Raw genomic sequence first — 15,481 nt, 5'->3', positions numbered from 1 at the left:
AGGAGGTAATGCAGATGGAAAGAAACAGTTTTTAAGGCAGAGTTGATGGGACTTTTAAACTGATTAGATTGCATAGGAGGAAAGAAAAGAATCAAAGATAGCTTACCGGCTTAAACAACTTGTTGGATGGTAGCACTTTGTATTGAGATGCAGATCAGACGATGTTATGACCACCTCTGATTCATTCCATTGGTGAAGGAAGGATCCTGTGCCCTAAAATATAGGAGATGGTCAAACACACAACACCTGATACTGGATAGATGAGATTGACAGCAGTTTATTAGTCATGCATTCTCAGCGCAGAGGAAGAGGACACTGCATGCTATGGTAGGCCATACAGGTGTTGCCCTTGGAAGCTGGGTGAACCAGAAGGGCTGTGGGGAGGCAGGCCTTATAGTAACAGGAGGGTGCAGTGCCCATTGGTTTCTGCAGGAGGATATGATTAAATAATTTTGTGGGTTGGCAGGGAGGTGAATCTGTTAGGTTGAGGATCAGTTTGGGGGTGGGTGCCACTGGTCCAGCTGATTAGGGGAAGTAGTCAGATGGGGAAACTTTCCCACTGGGTAGGAGCATTTCTGGCAAGAGCAGAGGAACTCACAGCTAGAATTTGGGGCCCTGTGAGGCTCGAAGATGTCAGGGCAGCACTTGAAATTCTAAATCTTATAATACAGAGGGGACATGGAGTTCTTTTGGCTATGGTATATTTGAGATAGAGGTTTGTGTGAAGATTCCATTCACATGGAGTTGTCAAGTTGGATATACACATCTAGAACTGTGAGGAGTCAGAATTGGAGGTGATGATTTAGGAGCTATTGATATATCAAGTCATAGTCCTGGATGGGAGAGTACATAGATACAGAAGAGAAGAGGGCTCAAGACTTAGCTTTGGATATATTTCCACTTTGAGAGAAGTATCAAAGAGACTAGGAAGAGTAGCTGGTGAGATAGGGAGAACACCAGGAGATAAAGTTTCATGATCCAAGAGAAACATTTCAAGAAGGAAGTGATCATATGTGACAAATACTCCTGAGTTGTCTTGTAAGATAAGTAATCTTTGGATTTACAACCTGATAACCTTGAGCAGAGGGTATTTGTGGAGTTGTGGGAAATGGAGAGGAAATTGGACATTTTTTGCTGGTCCCCATTTACAGTTCATTGAAACCAGTGGTATCTACTGGTCTCTAGTGTTTAGTTATTGTTTGATTTTGACAACAAAATCCCCTATGGAATCTAAGGCATGTAGATATAGAAAATAAATATTCAGGGGCACCTGGGTGGCTCAGTCAGTTGGGCATTAGAATCTTGGTTTAGGCCCAGGTCATGATCTCAGAGTCCTGAGATTGAGTCCTGAACTCTGTGCTCAGTGGGGAGTCTGCTTCTCTCCCTCTCCCTCTGCCCCCCAACCCCCACCCCGCACTTTTTATAAAATAAATAGATAAGTTTTTAAAACAAAAAAAGAAGCATTCATTCTTTTTCCATAGGAAGTTAGCCTTAACTGTCTTTCAAAGGCCAATGTCACAATTTGTGGGGTGTTTCTTATCTAATAGGGTAAGTACTTATCCCCTGAGAAATTGCAACAGGCAGAGATATACGCACCTACCACATGGCCCTGCCTTCTGTAAAGTCACACTCCCTCAATACCTATGCTGAAGCTTGGCTAGCCTTTTAGTTTTCATAAACAAAACAAGTTCTTGCTTCAGAATATTTGCATGTGCTTTCATCTGTGCCTGAAAAAAACAATCTCTCATTTTCTTCTGTATAATCAGGATCATCCTAGGTACTGTTTAAATGTCTGTTTCTCAGGAAAACCTCCCTGACCTCTCAGGTTAGGTTATGTTTCCTTGCTATGTATTCTCATTGTGGATTTTTCCTTTACAATTCTGATGATCATAATTAAATGCATATCCAGGTAATAATTTGAGTACTATCTCTTTACTTGACCATAAGTTCTAAGACATCCTGATCTCTATTTTGTTCTTTTTTTAAAGATTTTATTTATTTATTTGACAGAGAGATTGAGAGAGCACAACAAGGCAGAGCAGCAGGCAGAGGGAGAGGGAGAAGCAGGCTCCTCACTGAGCAGGGAGCCCGATATGGGGCTCGATCCCAGGACCCTGGGATCATGTCCTGAGCTGAGGGCAGCCACTTAACCAACTGAGCCACCCAGGTGCCCCTCTATTTTGTTCTTAATGATATTTCTAGTGTTTGGCACAAGGCTTTGTATAGTGTGAATGAACAGTAAATACTTGAATTGTTCTCTTCTCAGTCATAAGTGGAAGTAGAAGGGATCCGTTTAACAGTAAGGATAAAAACAAAACCAATTTCAGCTGTTTTTTTCATTTTTTCTTATGCCTAGGATAGCTTATTGGAATAGTTTTTAAAAAATATTAGTATTACTGAACTTATAAGTTTCTGTGTTCAAGTTCACTCTTAAAAAAATCTATTCGAAGTTTGAACTGTCATATTGACTTAAATAATAATAATAATTCTAAGGAGGGACACACTAGTTAATATAAAGTTCTGTAGCAAAATAATTCTATCTACTGATTGATCGATCTATCATCTATGTTGTTATTCTTATATTGCATACATCTCTTAAATATTAACATATGACAAATATGGGAAGATTTTGTTAAAAATTAAGTAATGCCTCAGAGTTACTTCATACATGATCTTCACTCCAGCCATGACTCACTCTGAACTTGATGTCACTCCATTCTGACCTCTATATATTTCTTTATTCCACCCTAAGCCATTTATCTCTCCACTCACACTTGACCCTCATCTTTTCCTTCATTTCATCCCTGACCTTAAGAGGTCGGTCTCAGACATGGAGTGAACACGTCTATTTTAAACAGTATGATAATAAAACAAAGCTGAATATTTCATATTAAAGTCTTCCTGAAATAAAAAAATGATTGCATTAATGTTTCTGGGTCAAAATAAAATGTTATGTACCCAATAAATCCAACAGCTTGAACCAATAGCATAGAATAATAAAAAATTCTTTTCATTGCTTGCAATGATTCAGGAAATTCTCTGCACACCGAGTTTAATGTGAAATGTTACAGACAGGAAAGGCCTTGGTCATTTGTAATCAGATTAGTGTCATTCATATGACTTTTTTTTTTTTTTAAAGATTTTATTTATTTATTTTGAGAGACAGAGAATGAGAGACAGAGAGCAGGAGAGGGAGGAGGGTCAGAGGGAGAAGCAGACTCCCCGCTGAGCAGGGAGCCCGATGTGGGACTCGATCCCGGGACTCCAGGATCATGACCTGAGCCGAAGGCAGTCGCTTAACCAACTGAGCCACCCAGGCGCCCTCATTCATATGACTTTGATGCACGGCTGAAAGAACCTAAGAGAATGTGAGGGGATGTGAGCACTTCTTTGGTTGTGTGAATCTAAATTGGTATTATAAAAGCTGGCAGAAGTAATCTATTATTTGGCATATTCAAACCTCAAGACAATTTTAGTATTGGCTTTCTTTACTCTTAACTTTGAAAGTAATTTAACAGCTAGTGAAAAAAAAAAACTTGTGGATTATTTAGGCCTTCTTGCCTCTGTGCACTCTGTTCTCTGTGACTGACTTTTCTTCTCTTTGGAGAATTCCTATTTATCCTTCAGGATTCAGCTCAAACATCATCTATGAAAATTATTCTCTATGCATTTCTTTCCTTGCAATTTTTCCAGGGAGGCAGAGGTGCTCTCCCCAGTCTGTTCCCATGCTGCCTTACTGTAAATCTCTTAATCATTTATTATGTTGTAGTGAAATTATTATTATTATTATTTTTAAAGATTTTATTTATTTGACAGAGAGAGAGACAGCTAGAGAGGGAACACAAGCAGGGGGAGTGGGAGAGGGAGAAGCAGGCTTCCAGCTGAGCAGGGAGCCCGATGCGGGGCTCGATCCCAGGACGCTGGGATCATGACCTGAGCTGAAGGCAGACGCTTAACGACTGAGCCACCCAGGTGTCCCATGTTGTAGTGAAATTATTGTTCATAAATGCAACTGAGCTTAACATTTTGAAGATTCAACAAGATAGATTCAACAAGGATAGATGCTATATTTATCAACAGTGTCTTACTCACAGATAAGAATTATAGTCCAAGGAAAAAAAATAGAGAAAACCAATAAAAGAAAATGACTATATAATAACCCTTGTGATTCCATGTTCCTCAGTTTCCTGAATAATTGTTTTTCCATGTAGGATGTTAGTGTGCTAGTTAGCCAACATTCTGGTATTTTCTCCAGTTTCCTGTCAGTTTTGCTAAAATAACTTAACTCTCCTGATTTGGAATCAACCCTGAGATACCCTCAGGCTTAGAATAAGAACCAGGACAGCTATTAAATTTCACAATTTTTTCGACCACTTAGTCTGGATGACTATTCTTTTTTTTTTTTTAAAGATTTTTTAAATTTATTTGACAGAGAGAGGCACAGCGAGAGAGGGAACACAAGCAGGGGGAGTGGGAGAGGGAGAAGCAGGCTTCCCGCCGAGCAGGGAGCCCGATGCAGGGCTCGATCCCAGGATCCTGGGACCATGACCTGAGCCAAAGGCAGACGCTTAACGACTGAGCCACCCAGGCGCCCCTGGATGACTATTCTTAAGTAAAGAAACGATGTTATTCTGACCTATACTCATGAGGCCTTGAAATGAAAGGGTGAAGAGTGTTGTCTAGGAAATTTATGCTCTTGATCACTTGTACCTTTATCATATAAGCAGAGAAAGTTTAATTTCAGCCAAATTTCTTCATTTTTTAGTAATGAGCCATATTTGTCAAGATTGTCATTTTAGCATGAATTCTACGAATATACAAACATATATTTAACTATGCAAAATTGTTTGAGATGTCTGGGTTCTTCTCCTAGTACTGAACATTTCTGAGTCAGGTTCTCTTGCTTAAAACCATCAGACAACTCTTCACTGATCCAGGGTCCCCACTGTACTCCCCACTAGGTCAGTTTCACTTGGTCTCTCTTTGCCTAGTTCAGGTTCTCGGTAGCTTCTTGGGTGCTCAGAATTTGTTGCTATTGTGATTGCTTATTTTGAAATCAATTAGTTCAACCGTGCATCCCGCAAACTCTCTCCACCCACTACACTTGCTTATCTAAGACATAATGGTGCAGTGTTAAAGAGTCATGTACTTTTGGGGTCTGCCTTTTAGAAACACAAAGTTGAAGCTTTATGTGTTTTTGTGCTTTACATGTTTACATGTTTTGTGCATTTTGTTAAAATGCATTTGTCCTCTCAGGCCACCGAGGACTGCCCATACAGATCCATTCTCAGGTTATTCGGAGGTTGGAGGAAGATGGAACCCAACATTTGAGACCTCCGGTGCAAATGAGAATTCTGATTTAGCACACAGGGCCATATTCTGATGTCTTTTCATTCATACGCTAGGATCTTTTTCTATAGCTTTTCCAATATACTTTAAAAGGAACTACATATGTCTTGTTATAAATTGAAAAGGCCATTTTATTGCTAATAAAATATAAATTAATCAAAAGAGGTCTTCACCTTGTCCTCCTGAAATCTCAGACTGGGCAATTTCAAGGTCCTTAGGAGGAGATGGGGTCATCATTCATCATTCCTTGTTTGGCTTGTCAGAGTCACAGGAGTTACTTTAATTTATACATGTGTTTATGAATGTGACATTATATTTAGAGAGTAATTATGTTCATTTCCCCTAATAGCGATGTCATCTGCCAATCAGTAGCCAAATAGTCTAACCTCCAAAAACTGTAGCAATTGTTTTTCATGTTCGCAAGCCACGGTAACAATAACCTTGAAAAAAAGTGGACACATTTCTTATGAATTCAATTAAAATGGAAAGCTTCACTTTTTTTTTCCTGCAGAATAATGCTCTTGAAAATTTTTATAACTTATACAGTATTTGCTTGTTAAGGAAAATATGGTTAAAACAAAAATAAAAGGAAAACTGTAAACTGTGCTTCTACTAACTAAAGGTATTTACATAACTTAAATATATTTCCTTTCCCCAAGGCACCTGTTACAAACATCTGCCATCCTTACTGAATACGTAGCATATGTGTTTGGGGAATTTCCACCTATGAGGCAGAGCCTGGCTCCCATTCTAGAAGCAGGAAATCTAATCCTCATTTTCAGCTGGGCCCGGAGCTGAGGGCGTGCACCCAGCGTAGGCTACCCCAATCGGACGCAGCCGCCATGGGCTTTGGATTGGAAGCGGCTGAGCAAAGCAGCAGAGACGCAGAAGACTCAGTCCAGCGAAGGCGGTGCAATTTCCAGAGGCTGGAGCCGCAGCGGTTCTTCAGCCGTGCTGGCTGCCTGCTTTGGGGGATGAAAATTTTGTGAAGAACAATGATTGCGCGCAGCAGTTCTGGTGGCAGTATTGCTACTTTCGTGGCTCTGAGATGTTCTTTTGTCTGTCACCAGTGACTGCATTGCCCCAGGCCTGTTCTTCCAGTTCTCAGAGTTCGTTAGATGCCTAACGTGTATTATAAAATTCTTTCTAGGAGTACCTGAGTTCATTTCTATTGCTTGTAACCAGAAGCACTGAATCAGCGGATTACTTTTTGTTATATGATTGGAATCCTATTGCAACATGCTTCTGAGTCTAGGGTAAATTCTACCCCTGGGCTAGGGTTTTCTGAAAAACATTCTTATGTTCCCTTTCAGGGTCTTTTGGGTTCCTGGACCGAATTGCAAGACGTGTGTATGTGTGTGTATGGGGGGCGGGGGGAGTCGGGCAGGGGGTCTTCCCACACATCAAGCAATTCTCAGACACGAGCAGGGTGTCTGAGAATTCAACTCAATTCGGACAGTCTCAGAATCCGCAGGTTAAAGGCTTGATCCTATAAGACTGCTTCCCTGCCTACCTCCAATTCATATGCCAGTCTGAAGCCAGGGTTGTTATGTGTGTTTCTTACCCTTTGGTTACAGATTGGAAGTTCCAATAACCCTCTCCAATTCAGGATGCCAATTGCAAGTCCAGGTTGTTTACCTGTACTTCTGACCAACTGGCTATAGATCAGAGGTTCTCATCACCTCCTATTGGGGTTCACTTAATTTGCTTGAGTAGCTCACAGAACTCAAAGAAATATTTCACTTACTAGATCACCAGCTTATGATAAAAGGATATAACTCAGGAACACCCAGATGGAAGAGATGCTCAGGGGGAGGTGTGGGGAAACTGTGTGGAGCATCCATGCCCTCTCCAGGTGTGCCATTCTCCTAGTACCTCCATGTGTTCACCAACCTGGAAGTTCCCTGAACCCAGTGCTTTTGTGTTTTTATGGAGATTTCCTTACATAGACAAGCATGATGGATTAAATCACTGCCATTGGCAATTGATTCAACTTCATTCCATGACCCCTCTCTAGAAGTAAAGGGGTGGGACTGAAAGTTCCAACCCTTTCATCACAGGGTTAGTTCTCCTGGCAACCAATCCTAATCCTTAGGCAGGGTCCAAAAGTCACCTCATTAACATAACAACTCATTATTGCTCTCAGAATTTAGGAAATTCCAAGAGTTTTAAGAGCTTTGTGTTAGAAATGGGACCTAGGGCCAAATACATATTTCTTTTTTTTTTTTAATATTTTATTTATTTATTTGGCAAAGAGAGGGAGAGAGCACAAGCAGGGAGAGCAGCAGAGGGAGAGGGAGAAGCTAAGCAGGGAGCCTGATGAGGGATCCCAGGATCATGACCTGAGCAGAAGACAGACGCTTAAATGACTGAGTCACCCAAGTGCCCTGTATTTTTGTTTTCATTCATCTCAAGTGTTTTCTAATCTCCCTTGTGATTTATTCTTTGATCTTTTGATTAGTTGAGCATGTTGTTTAATTTCCAGATATTTATGAATTTTCTACTTTTTTTTTTTTTGTTGTTATTGAGTTCTAGTTTCATTCCACTGTGGTTGAAGAAAATATTTTTTTCTAGGTGAAGTGGGAAGCCCTGAGAGGATTGTGAGCAAAGGAGTGAAATGATGTGAAGTTATTTTAAAAGAATCGCTCTGATTGCTTTATTGAGAATCAATTTTTGGGAGGGCATGGGGTAGAGACTTTTGCAATAATCCAGGTAGGAGATGATGGTGCTTGGACCAGGTTTGTAGCGGTTGACATGGTGTGTATCAGTTGAACCTTGGGTATGTTTTAAGAGCTAGAGGCTGTCCCGATGCTTTGGATGTGTGGTGGGCCGGTGGAGATATCCTGCTTCTTTTTTCTCTTCCCTTTATTGATAAGTTGGTAAGATAGGGTAGAGGATACTTGGCTTGTATCTGAGTGGGGTTGAGGAAGTAGATCAAGGAAGATGTGTTTACAGCTGTTGGAAATGGATAGGCAATGAGGGTCATTGCTGACACCTGACGTGGAATTGTCTCTGGGCACTCTTCTCAGACACATGGAGGAACACCAAGAAAGCAGTCTGTAGAGCTGCCCAGGAGCCCTGAAAAGAAAATTTCTGCATTCTCTTCCTTATCTATTTTATTTTGAATATTCTTTTTTTTTTTTTTTTAAAGATTTTATTTATTTGACAGAGAGAGACCTAGCGAGAGAGGGAACACAAGCGGGGGGAGCGGGAGAAGCAGGCTTCCCGCTGAGCAGTGAGCCTGATGCGGGGCTTGATCCCAGGACCCTGGGACTATGATCTGAGCCGAAGGCAGACGCTTAACCATCTGAGCCACCCAGGCGCCCCAAGTTTTTTTTTTTTAAAGATTTATTTATTTGACAGAGAGAGACACAGCGAGAGAGGGAACACAAGCGGGGGGAGTGGGAGATGGAGAAGCAGGCTTCCCGCAGAGCAGGGAGCCCGATGCGGGACTCGATCCCAGGACCCTGGGATCATGACCTGGGCCGAAGGCAGACGCTTAACGACTGAGCCACCCAGGCACCCCTATTTTGAATATTCTTATTCTTCAACCTAAAATGGCTGCATCTTTCTTGAGAAGTGAGTTTAACTTCACATGTCCAAAGCCACTTCTATTAATTGGCCATTTCTAACCCTTCACCTCTACAGCTTTCCCCTACATGGGGGCCCAGGGCCAGAGAGCACATTCCCAGAAAACGCATACGTAATCCATGTGATCTTGCTGCAGACTCTGAAAATAGCCCAGGGCTAAGGCTTAGGAGGCTATATGGCTACTCATGCCTCAAAGAGCTTTGGATGGGGGCAGATTGATACAGGCATGAAAAGGTTTCTTTAATATTCTCCCCATGCACACAATGATACTAATGAAGTTTTGAACATGTGTTTAATGTTTGGCCCTGTGCTATTCATGCATAAGCTCATTCAATTCTCACATCGGCATTTTGAAGAAATTATTATTTTCTCTTTTTTTTTTTCTTATTTGACAGAGAGAGATACAGCGAGAGAGGGAACACAAGCAGAGGGAGTGGGAGAGGGAGAAGCAGGCTTCCTGCAGAGCGGGGAGCCCGATGTGGGGCTCGATCCCAGGACCCTGGGACTATGACCTGAGCCGAAGGCAGACGCTTAACGACTGAGCCACGCAGGCGCCCCTTATTTTCTCTTTTTTTATTGATGACTTAAAATGAGGCTCAGAGCAGAACCACTTGCCCCAGGTTCCCCAGCTCTCAGCTGGTGAGGCTTAGCTTTAAACTCGTCTGTCATTTGTTAGAGACCTGATGCTGTAGCTCTAAAATGCTATGCTCTATACTCTATATTCCAATTCATGTGCTCTCCACACAGGGTATTTTCTACATTTTGATAACTTTTCTTTCCATAGATGTTTTTCTCCTGCATCAAGGTAACTAAGGAAAACTAGATATTTTCAATGAGGAAAACTAAGGAAGAAAGCAACGCGCAATATAGTTCTGAGGGTGAGTGTGTTCAGACAACTTAGGACCTTTTTTTGCTAGCCAGGAGGAAAATATTAGGACTGCTTTTGCTTTTAATATTATTTTTAATATTTTTAAAGAAAAAAGCAAAATCAAATCTGTCACATATTACCACATATACAAAGGGTATGAATGTATTAAACTATTCAGTATAACTAGAACTTAAAAATACTTTATTCACTAGCTACAAACTTTATATTCATTTATTTCTTATATACACAGAATTTTTGCCAAGCTATTTTATAACACACAACCACTGACCTTGTACAGAGCTATTGTACTTTATTCTTCATTCCTGCTTAGCCCTAAGGGAAATTATTACAACATTATTCTACATGGCCAGTGTCATGCTTCATTTCCTTAACTGTAAGAATGCTATCAGCAACAAGTGGGATCTCAATTTGTTACTGTTAAAAGTGTGAGAAATTGTAACTCTCCTGACTGCATTTGATGGAATAATTTACCAGACACTAATCAGAAGTTTTTTGATGAAATTCTGCATTAACAAAATTCAAGTTCAAATCTGAGCTGGCTAGCATTGATTTTTCACATTTATTTTGTACTTCTGAGATTTGATGCTAAGCTTCTTGGCATTCTTCTTTGTGCTTGGTAAGCATGGAGGTCACTCTGAAGTTGGTCGGATCTCTGTTGATAAGAGATTGGCAGGATCTGGAGAAGAATACAAATTTGGCTGCTGGGTCAGAAATGTCACCATCATGAAGTTGGGAGATGGAAAACTGCAGCAGCATACTGAGCTTGCTAAAAAATAAAAGATGTTAGATAAGATTCTACAATAATCATGTTTGCTTTAATTTTTTCTTATGCAGGTAATTTCAAAAACACTTTTTCCAGATGCAAAATAATGAAAATACAACATTCATTATTTATTTACTTTGGTCTTTTAAAAAAATATTTAAAATGATGCAAGTCTTTTTGATTCCCTCAGATTTTTCTCAAAAGATTTTGTATTTTTCTGTTGCTGACTTAAATCCAAAATATCCTAGGATGTTTTAACCATCTGCCTAGTATTTCTAGTCAGTTTTTACCTTCAAAGAATGGAAAAGATTTGGAGTAAACTTTAACATCAGAGAGTAGGGTGAATTTTGGAGGTAAATTATTCCAAGCCCTGACAAATGTGAACATATCAGCATAGCTTTATTTAAAGTCACCTCTATTGAAAATGATTTCATGTGTGTTATTCTATAATTCTCAGTGTCAAAATTCAGACTAAAGGACGAAAATCTTCTCTCTTTCACATTGTTCTGATTTTAATATTATTTTTTTAAACTTTTGACCTTAAAAATTCTGCTTCATAAGTTTTCATTTAAGGTCATAAATATTGAGTTAATGATGTCAGTTTTCCTGGTGCCATCTGGATCTAAGGTGTTTCTGTCACACTCGAAAGATGAAACTTGGTAAGCACAGCAACAACAAATCTACTGGAAAACCCCAATAAAACAAAAACCAAAATAAACCAAACAAAACAGGGGATTGAAGCGATGTTTTTCCATAGATGTCCTAGCAAATTATACTAAATTTTCCTAACATATGAAGGCCAGGAATTAGGTTTTTCAAACTGTATCTGGTGGTGGCTGACTACAGTGAACCTGAGGGCCAAACTTCACATTCACGTTCTGCAGCTGAATATGGCCCCATGTATCTAGAATGTTAATGCTACTCTCATAATCATCTGTAAATTTAAGAAGATAATGTTTGCTTTAAAGTATTAGACTTTTTCTCGACACTTTAACATTGTATGATAAGCATTTACATGTTTTGGAATGAACATTTAAAAAATTATATTCAACAATTAAATACTAAATAATGATAAATAATGATAAATTTGCTTATCCAAAGCATGCACACAAGCTTCATAGAATTTGTTGATCTTTTTGTGGCAACTCTGTAATAACCACTTACTATTTTGGCATTCAATTTTGAATTTAATTCTTTGAAGCTGTTGAATACATTAGAATGATTGTATTTACACACCTGTGAGTGTATATATGTGTGTCTGTTTATTGGTACAATCAGAAGAAATCAGCTTAAACACATGGTGGAGTTGTATAGACTTTTTTTTTTTAGCACTTTGTAATAATTAGATATTTCTGGCTTTGGGCCCAAAATAGGAAAGAGGACTGGAAAATTTAATGTAGTGGCAGCAATGGACCATGATTTGCTTTTGAATAATTGCTTTTATCTTGTTCTTCAAAACAATAGTTGGTTCTATGTTGATGGAGGCATAAAAATCCAGTAAAACATTACAGGTAATTAGTTTAGCTGGATAGCTTTAAAAAAATCTAACTGAATATTTTAAACTTCTTGAAAAGTTTGTATTGTACATACACATTCTCAGGTTTCTGCTTTTTGGAGCAAAACTGACAGTATTTTTATTCAAAAAAAGATGATTATAGCACTGAATTCTACACTTAAAGTGTACTTTTTTTGTGTTATGGCTCTTAGAAATATGGCAGTAAATTTTTTTATAGTAAACAGATGCTTCTTTAGGACCATTAGCTCATTTCTTTCTGGGGGATGTCTGAATTATTATTATTATTTTTTTAAAGATTTTATTTATTTATTTGAGAGAGAGACTGAGAGAGAGAGAGCATGAGAGGGGGGAGGGTCGGGAGGGTCAGAGGGAGAAGCAGACTCCCTGCTGAGCAGGGAGCCCGATGCGGGACTCGATCCAGGGACTCGAGGATCATGACCTGAGCCGAAGGCAGTCGCTTCACCAACTGAGCCACCCAGGCGCCCTGAATTATTTAAATAGACAAAAGGAAAGCTCTCTGTGGAAAGGTGTGTATTATACTCTCGTCTGCCTGGTATTAGTTCACATATATCCACTCTTGTTCTGCTTTCTATTCTAAAAGTTGATTCACCTTTCTACACATGTTTATTAGTACATATAGGTGGTACGTAGAGTTACTTTTCTAAGGATTTGCATTTGAGTATATTTTCTGATACCTCCCCTAGTCCTTGCTTTTTTTTCAATGCAGGGAGAGGGTAGGAGAAGGACACTATACAACTGATAAAGTCGATGTCCATCTTAAGCTTTTTCCTTGAGTTATGGGGAGAGACACTTCTTCCTTTGGAGCTGGTAGATGTTCCTGCCTGCCATCAGAATTATGAATTACGATCTTTAATTCTTGCCTAAAAATTGGTAGCCAGTTTCAGAGACAAATGGGGTTCTTCCCTTCTCATTAGAAGGCATCTTTAATGTTTTATAATCTGCCTGTTTGCTAAAAATTTTTAAATATTTGTGAAAAATAAAGTAAAGAGGATCATAGGAATTTGCTTTGTCCTTTTAAGGTCCTAACTTTGACTATTTCTTAGCTTGGTACTTTATATAATGGTCAGAAAGTAAAGGGTTATTTTTTCTTTTGAAGCCATTTTCTCAGAGAAAATAATAAAGAGAATGACATGTACAGCTATCTAATAATTTTGCTAGATTTCCTTTCCAGTTACATTTCATGGAGAAACTCTTCAAATCTTTAAAATTTTTCATTCTACAGTTTTCATTTGAGCAAAGATTTTCATTAATTCCTACTCGTTGAGGCAATTTTCCTTCATTCCAATGGGAAAATGAGTCATTTACTTTTTTTCTGTTTTATGGCTACAGATGAAAATGTTTCATTTATATAGATTTTGTTTTTATTCACTTACAACATTATGTTTTTAAAGTTTCTTTAATCTCTTGGAAAAATCATATGTTACTTTAGTGTCATAAATATATAATTGCAACTTTTAGATGAGAAAAGTGTAACACCTTAGAAGTATTTTTCAGATCTATTGTTGGTTTGTTGCATGTAATAATTTAGAGTTTTCAAAGAATAAATGGAAAGCCCATTTTGTTTTTGAGGGGACAAATATCTTAATAGTGTCTTTGTTACATTTCTATTCTACCTTCCTCAGTTGAAGCACAGCTGCCCCAAATTGCCCTCTGTTTCCAGAGAGTAGGTAGGACAGGACTGCTAAACACGAGAATAGGGGCTTATGCTAACACCATGATGCCCTCACACGACTCTCTCACTTCAGGAAATGAATTTAGGAGTATTCATCCACAGAGGTATAGGGCGAATTTATAAAACTTGAAGTGGTGGAGGCAGATTTGGAATTCCTGCGGGAGCAGCCGCTGAAGCTTGGATCTCTTGGAGTCGCTCTCTTCTTCTGACCGGATCTGGTGTTGTCTGCATCACTGGGCTCAAACACCACTGTCATGGACTCCATCCTGATCACTGTGTACAGGCTGCTTTGCCGAGTGGGGTGAAACCTGGTGGTCTTGAGCTCTAGCTCATCATAGCTAGAAACTTCAATGAAAGGACACCAGCGAAATGCTCTCTTGAAGCCAGCTCGAAATCTGGAGAAGCAGGCCACAGAAAGAAAAAGTCATGTTTTCAAGTGGAAATTTCCTTCAATTGCCACAGAAAGCCGTACTTAAGGCAATCAAGCAAAATCAAGTTTTGAATTTGATTTCCAACTCTTAAATGTATGCCACAGTATTGGTACTAGTCTTTTAAGCTTTCTTGTTTGAATTTTAGTTTCCTATCAATGAGAAGCAAGTCATCGAAGAGCAAAAGCACAGCGTCAGGTAATCCTTATGCCAAAGAAACAGTGTACACTTCTTCAGTAATTTTATACGTTTGCAGAAGTGTGATTGAATTAGGCTTGGTGGTTAAGGCACTTAAAAATGACATATTTCAAAATAGCTTCTTTCGGAAATGATTACACATTTATACATTAAAGTCTCATTTAATGTTAGAATTGATTACTAATCTTGACGGTGTTTGTCTAATTATATGTGAAAGCACAAAATCCTTTGCTTTGTAAACCATTAAGTGAAGTTGATTAAAAACAGATGTACTGCTTGTGGGGTGGCTTGAATTGATATATGGCTTATGCAATTAATGGAAAAAAAAAAAGGAAGAATTAAGTGTTTAACAAACTTAGGCACAGCGTAGTGGAGGCCCAACTGGAAAGAGAGTTTAGGATTTGGCTTACAGTTACTTACATGAAGTTCTATTTCTAGTTGTGCTCAGAACACATTGGTTTCTTCAGGGAATTACCAATCTTATGAAATTTAACCCTGCCCCTCCGTGTGTTTTATATATACAATCAAGGTGTTTTTATCTGGAAACATTTCACCTTCCTTTCCAGTCTTAAATTCGACTATAGTCAAATACTGCCTTTTAAAAACTTTACTATAAAAGTAGCTTTGCCCTGGCCACTTTAATTTCTTCTCAGCCCGTTTCCATGGAGACTGCACCCTGTCTTACTCATTGACCTCATTGTACAGGCAGGAGGATTGGAATTCTCCTCACCTTACTGTTGATTCTATAACCCTCACAGCAACAGCTGCTATTTTGAAGTCTATTTACAAGACATCCTTGTTAATAGAGTCCACTCACATATGCCATCATTTCTCCCCATCTTATAAAAATTATCTGTATATTTTTATGAAGTGTCTTCATTTCTTTGAGGACTTGAGCACATATTCAACTCACCTCCTTCAATCATGATGGATTTTTTTTTTCTTAGCTGACAAAATTCTGAAGGGTCTGGAGGGAGAATTTAGGCCATATAAAAATTTCCCAGTTAGAGCTTCTAAGTTCTGTTTTGAGGACGTAATTGTTAAGGTGGGATTT

General features: G+C 39.0%; 1 protein-coding gene across 1 annotated transcript in view; it reads right to left on the bottom strand.

Annotated features, from left to right (window-relative positions):
* Positions 1-13,589: 13,589 nt before the first annotated feature.
* TACR3 (tachykinin receptor 3) overlaps positions 13,590-15,481 on the bottom strand; it is a 73,344-nt gene continuing 71,452 nt past the window's right edge. The window contains exon 5 of the mRNA XM_006732585.3: positions 13,590-14,196. Within this exon, the coding sequence (XP_006732648.1) occupies positions 13,884-14,196 (313 nt within the window). The 3' untranslated portion in view covers positions 13,590-13,883. The remainder of the gene's footprint in view (positions 14,197-15,481) is intronic.

This window comes from Leptonychotes weddellii, chromosome 2 (genome assembly GCF_054177405.1).
Source record: "Leptonychotes weddellii isolate Sample4059 chromosome 2, ASM5417740v2, whole genome shotgun sequence".
Classification (NCBI taxonomy): domain Eukaryota; kingdom Metazoa; phylum Chordata; class Mammalia; order Carnivora; family Phocidae; genus Leptonychotes; species Leptonychotes weddellii.
Note: the sequence above shows the minus strand (reverse complement) of the source record. Positions and strands in the feature narration are given on the sequence as shown.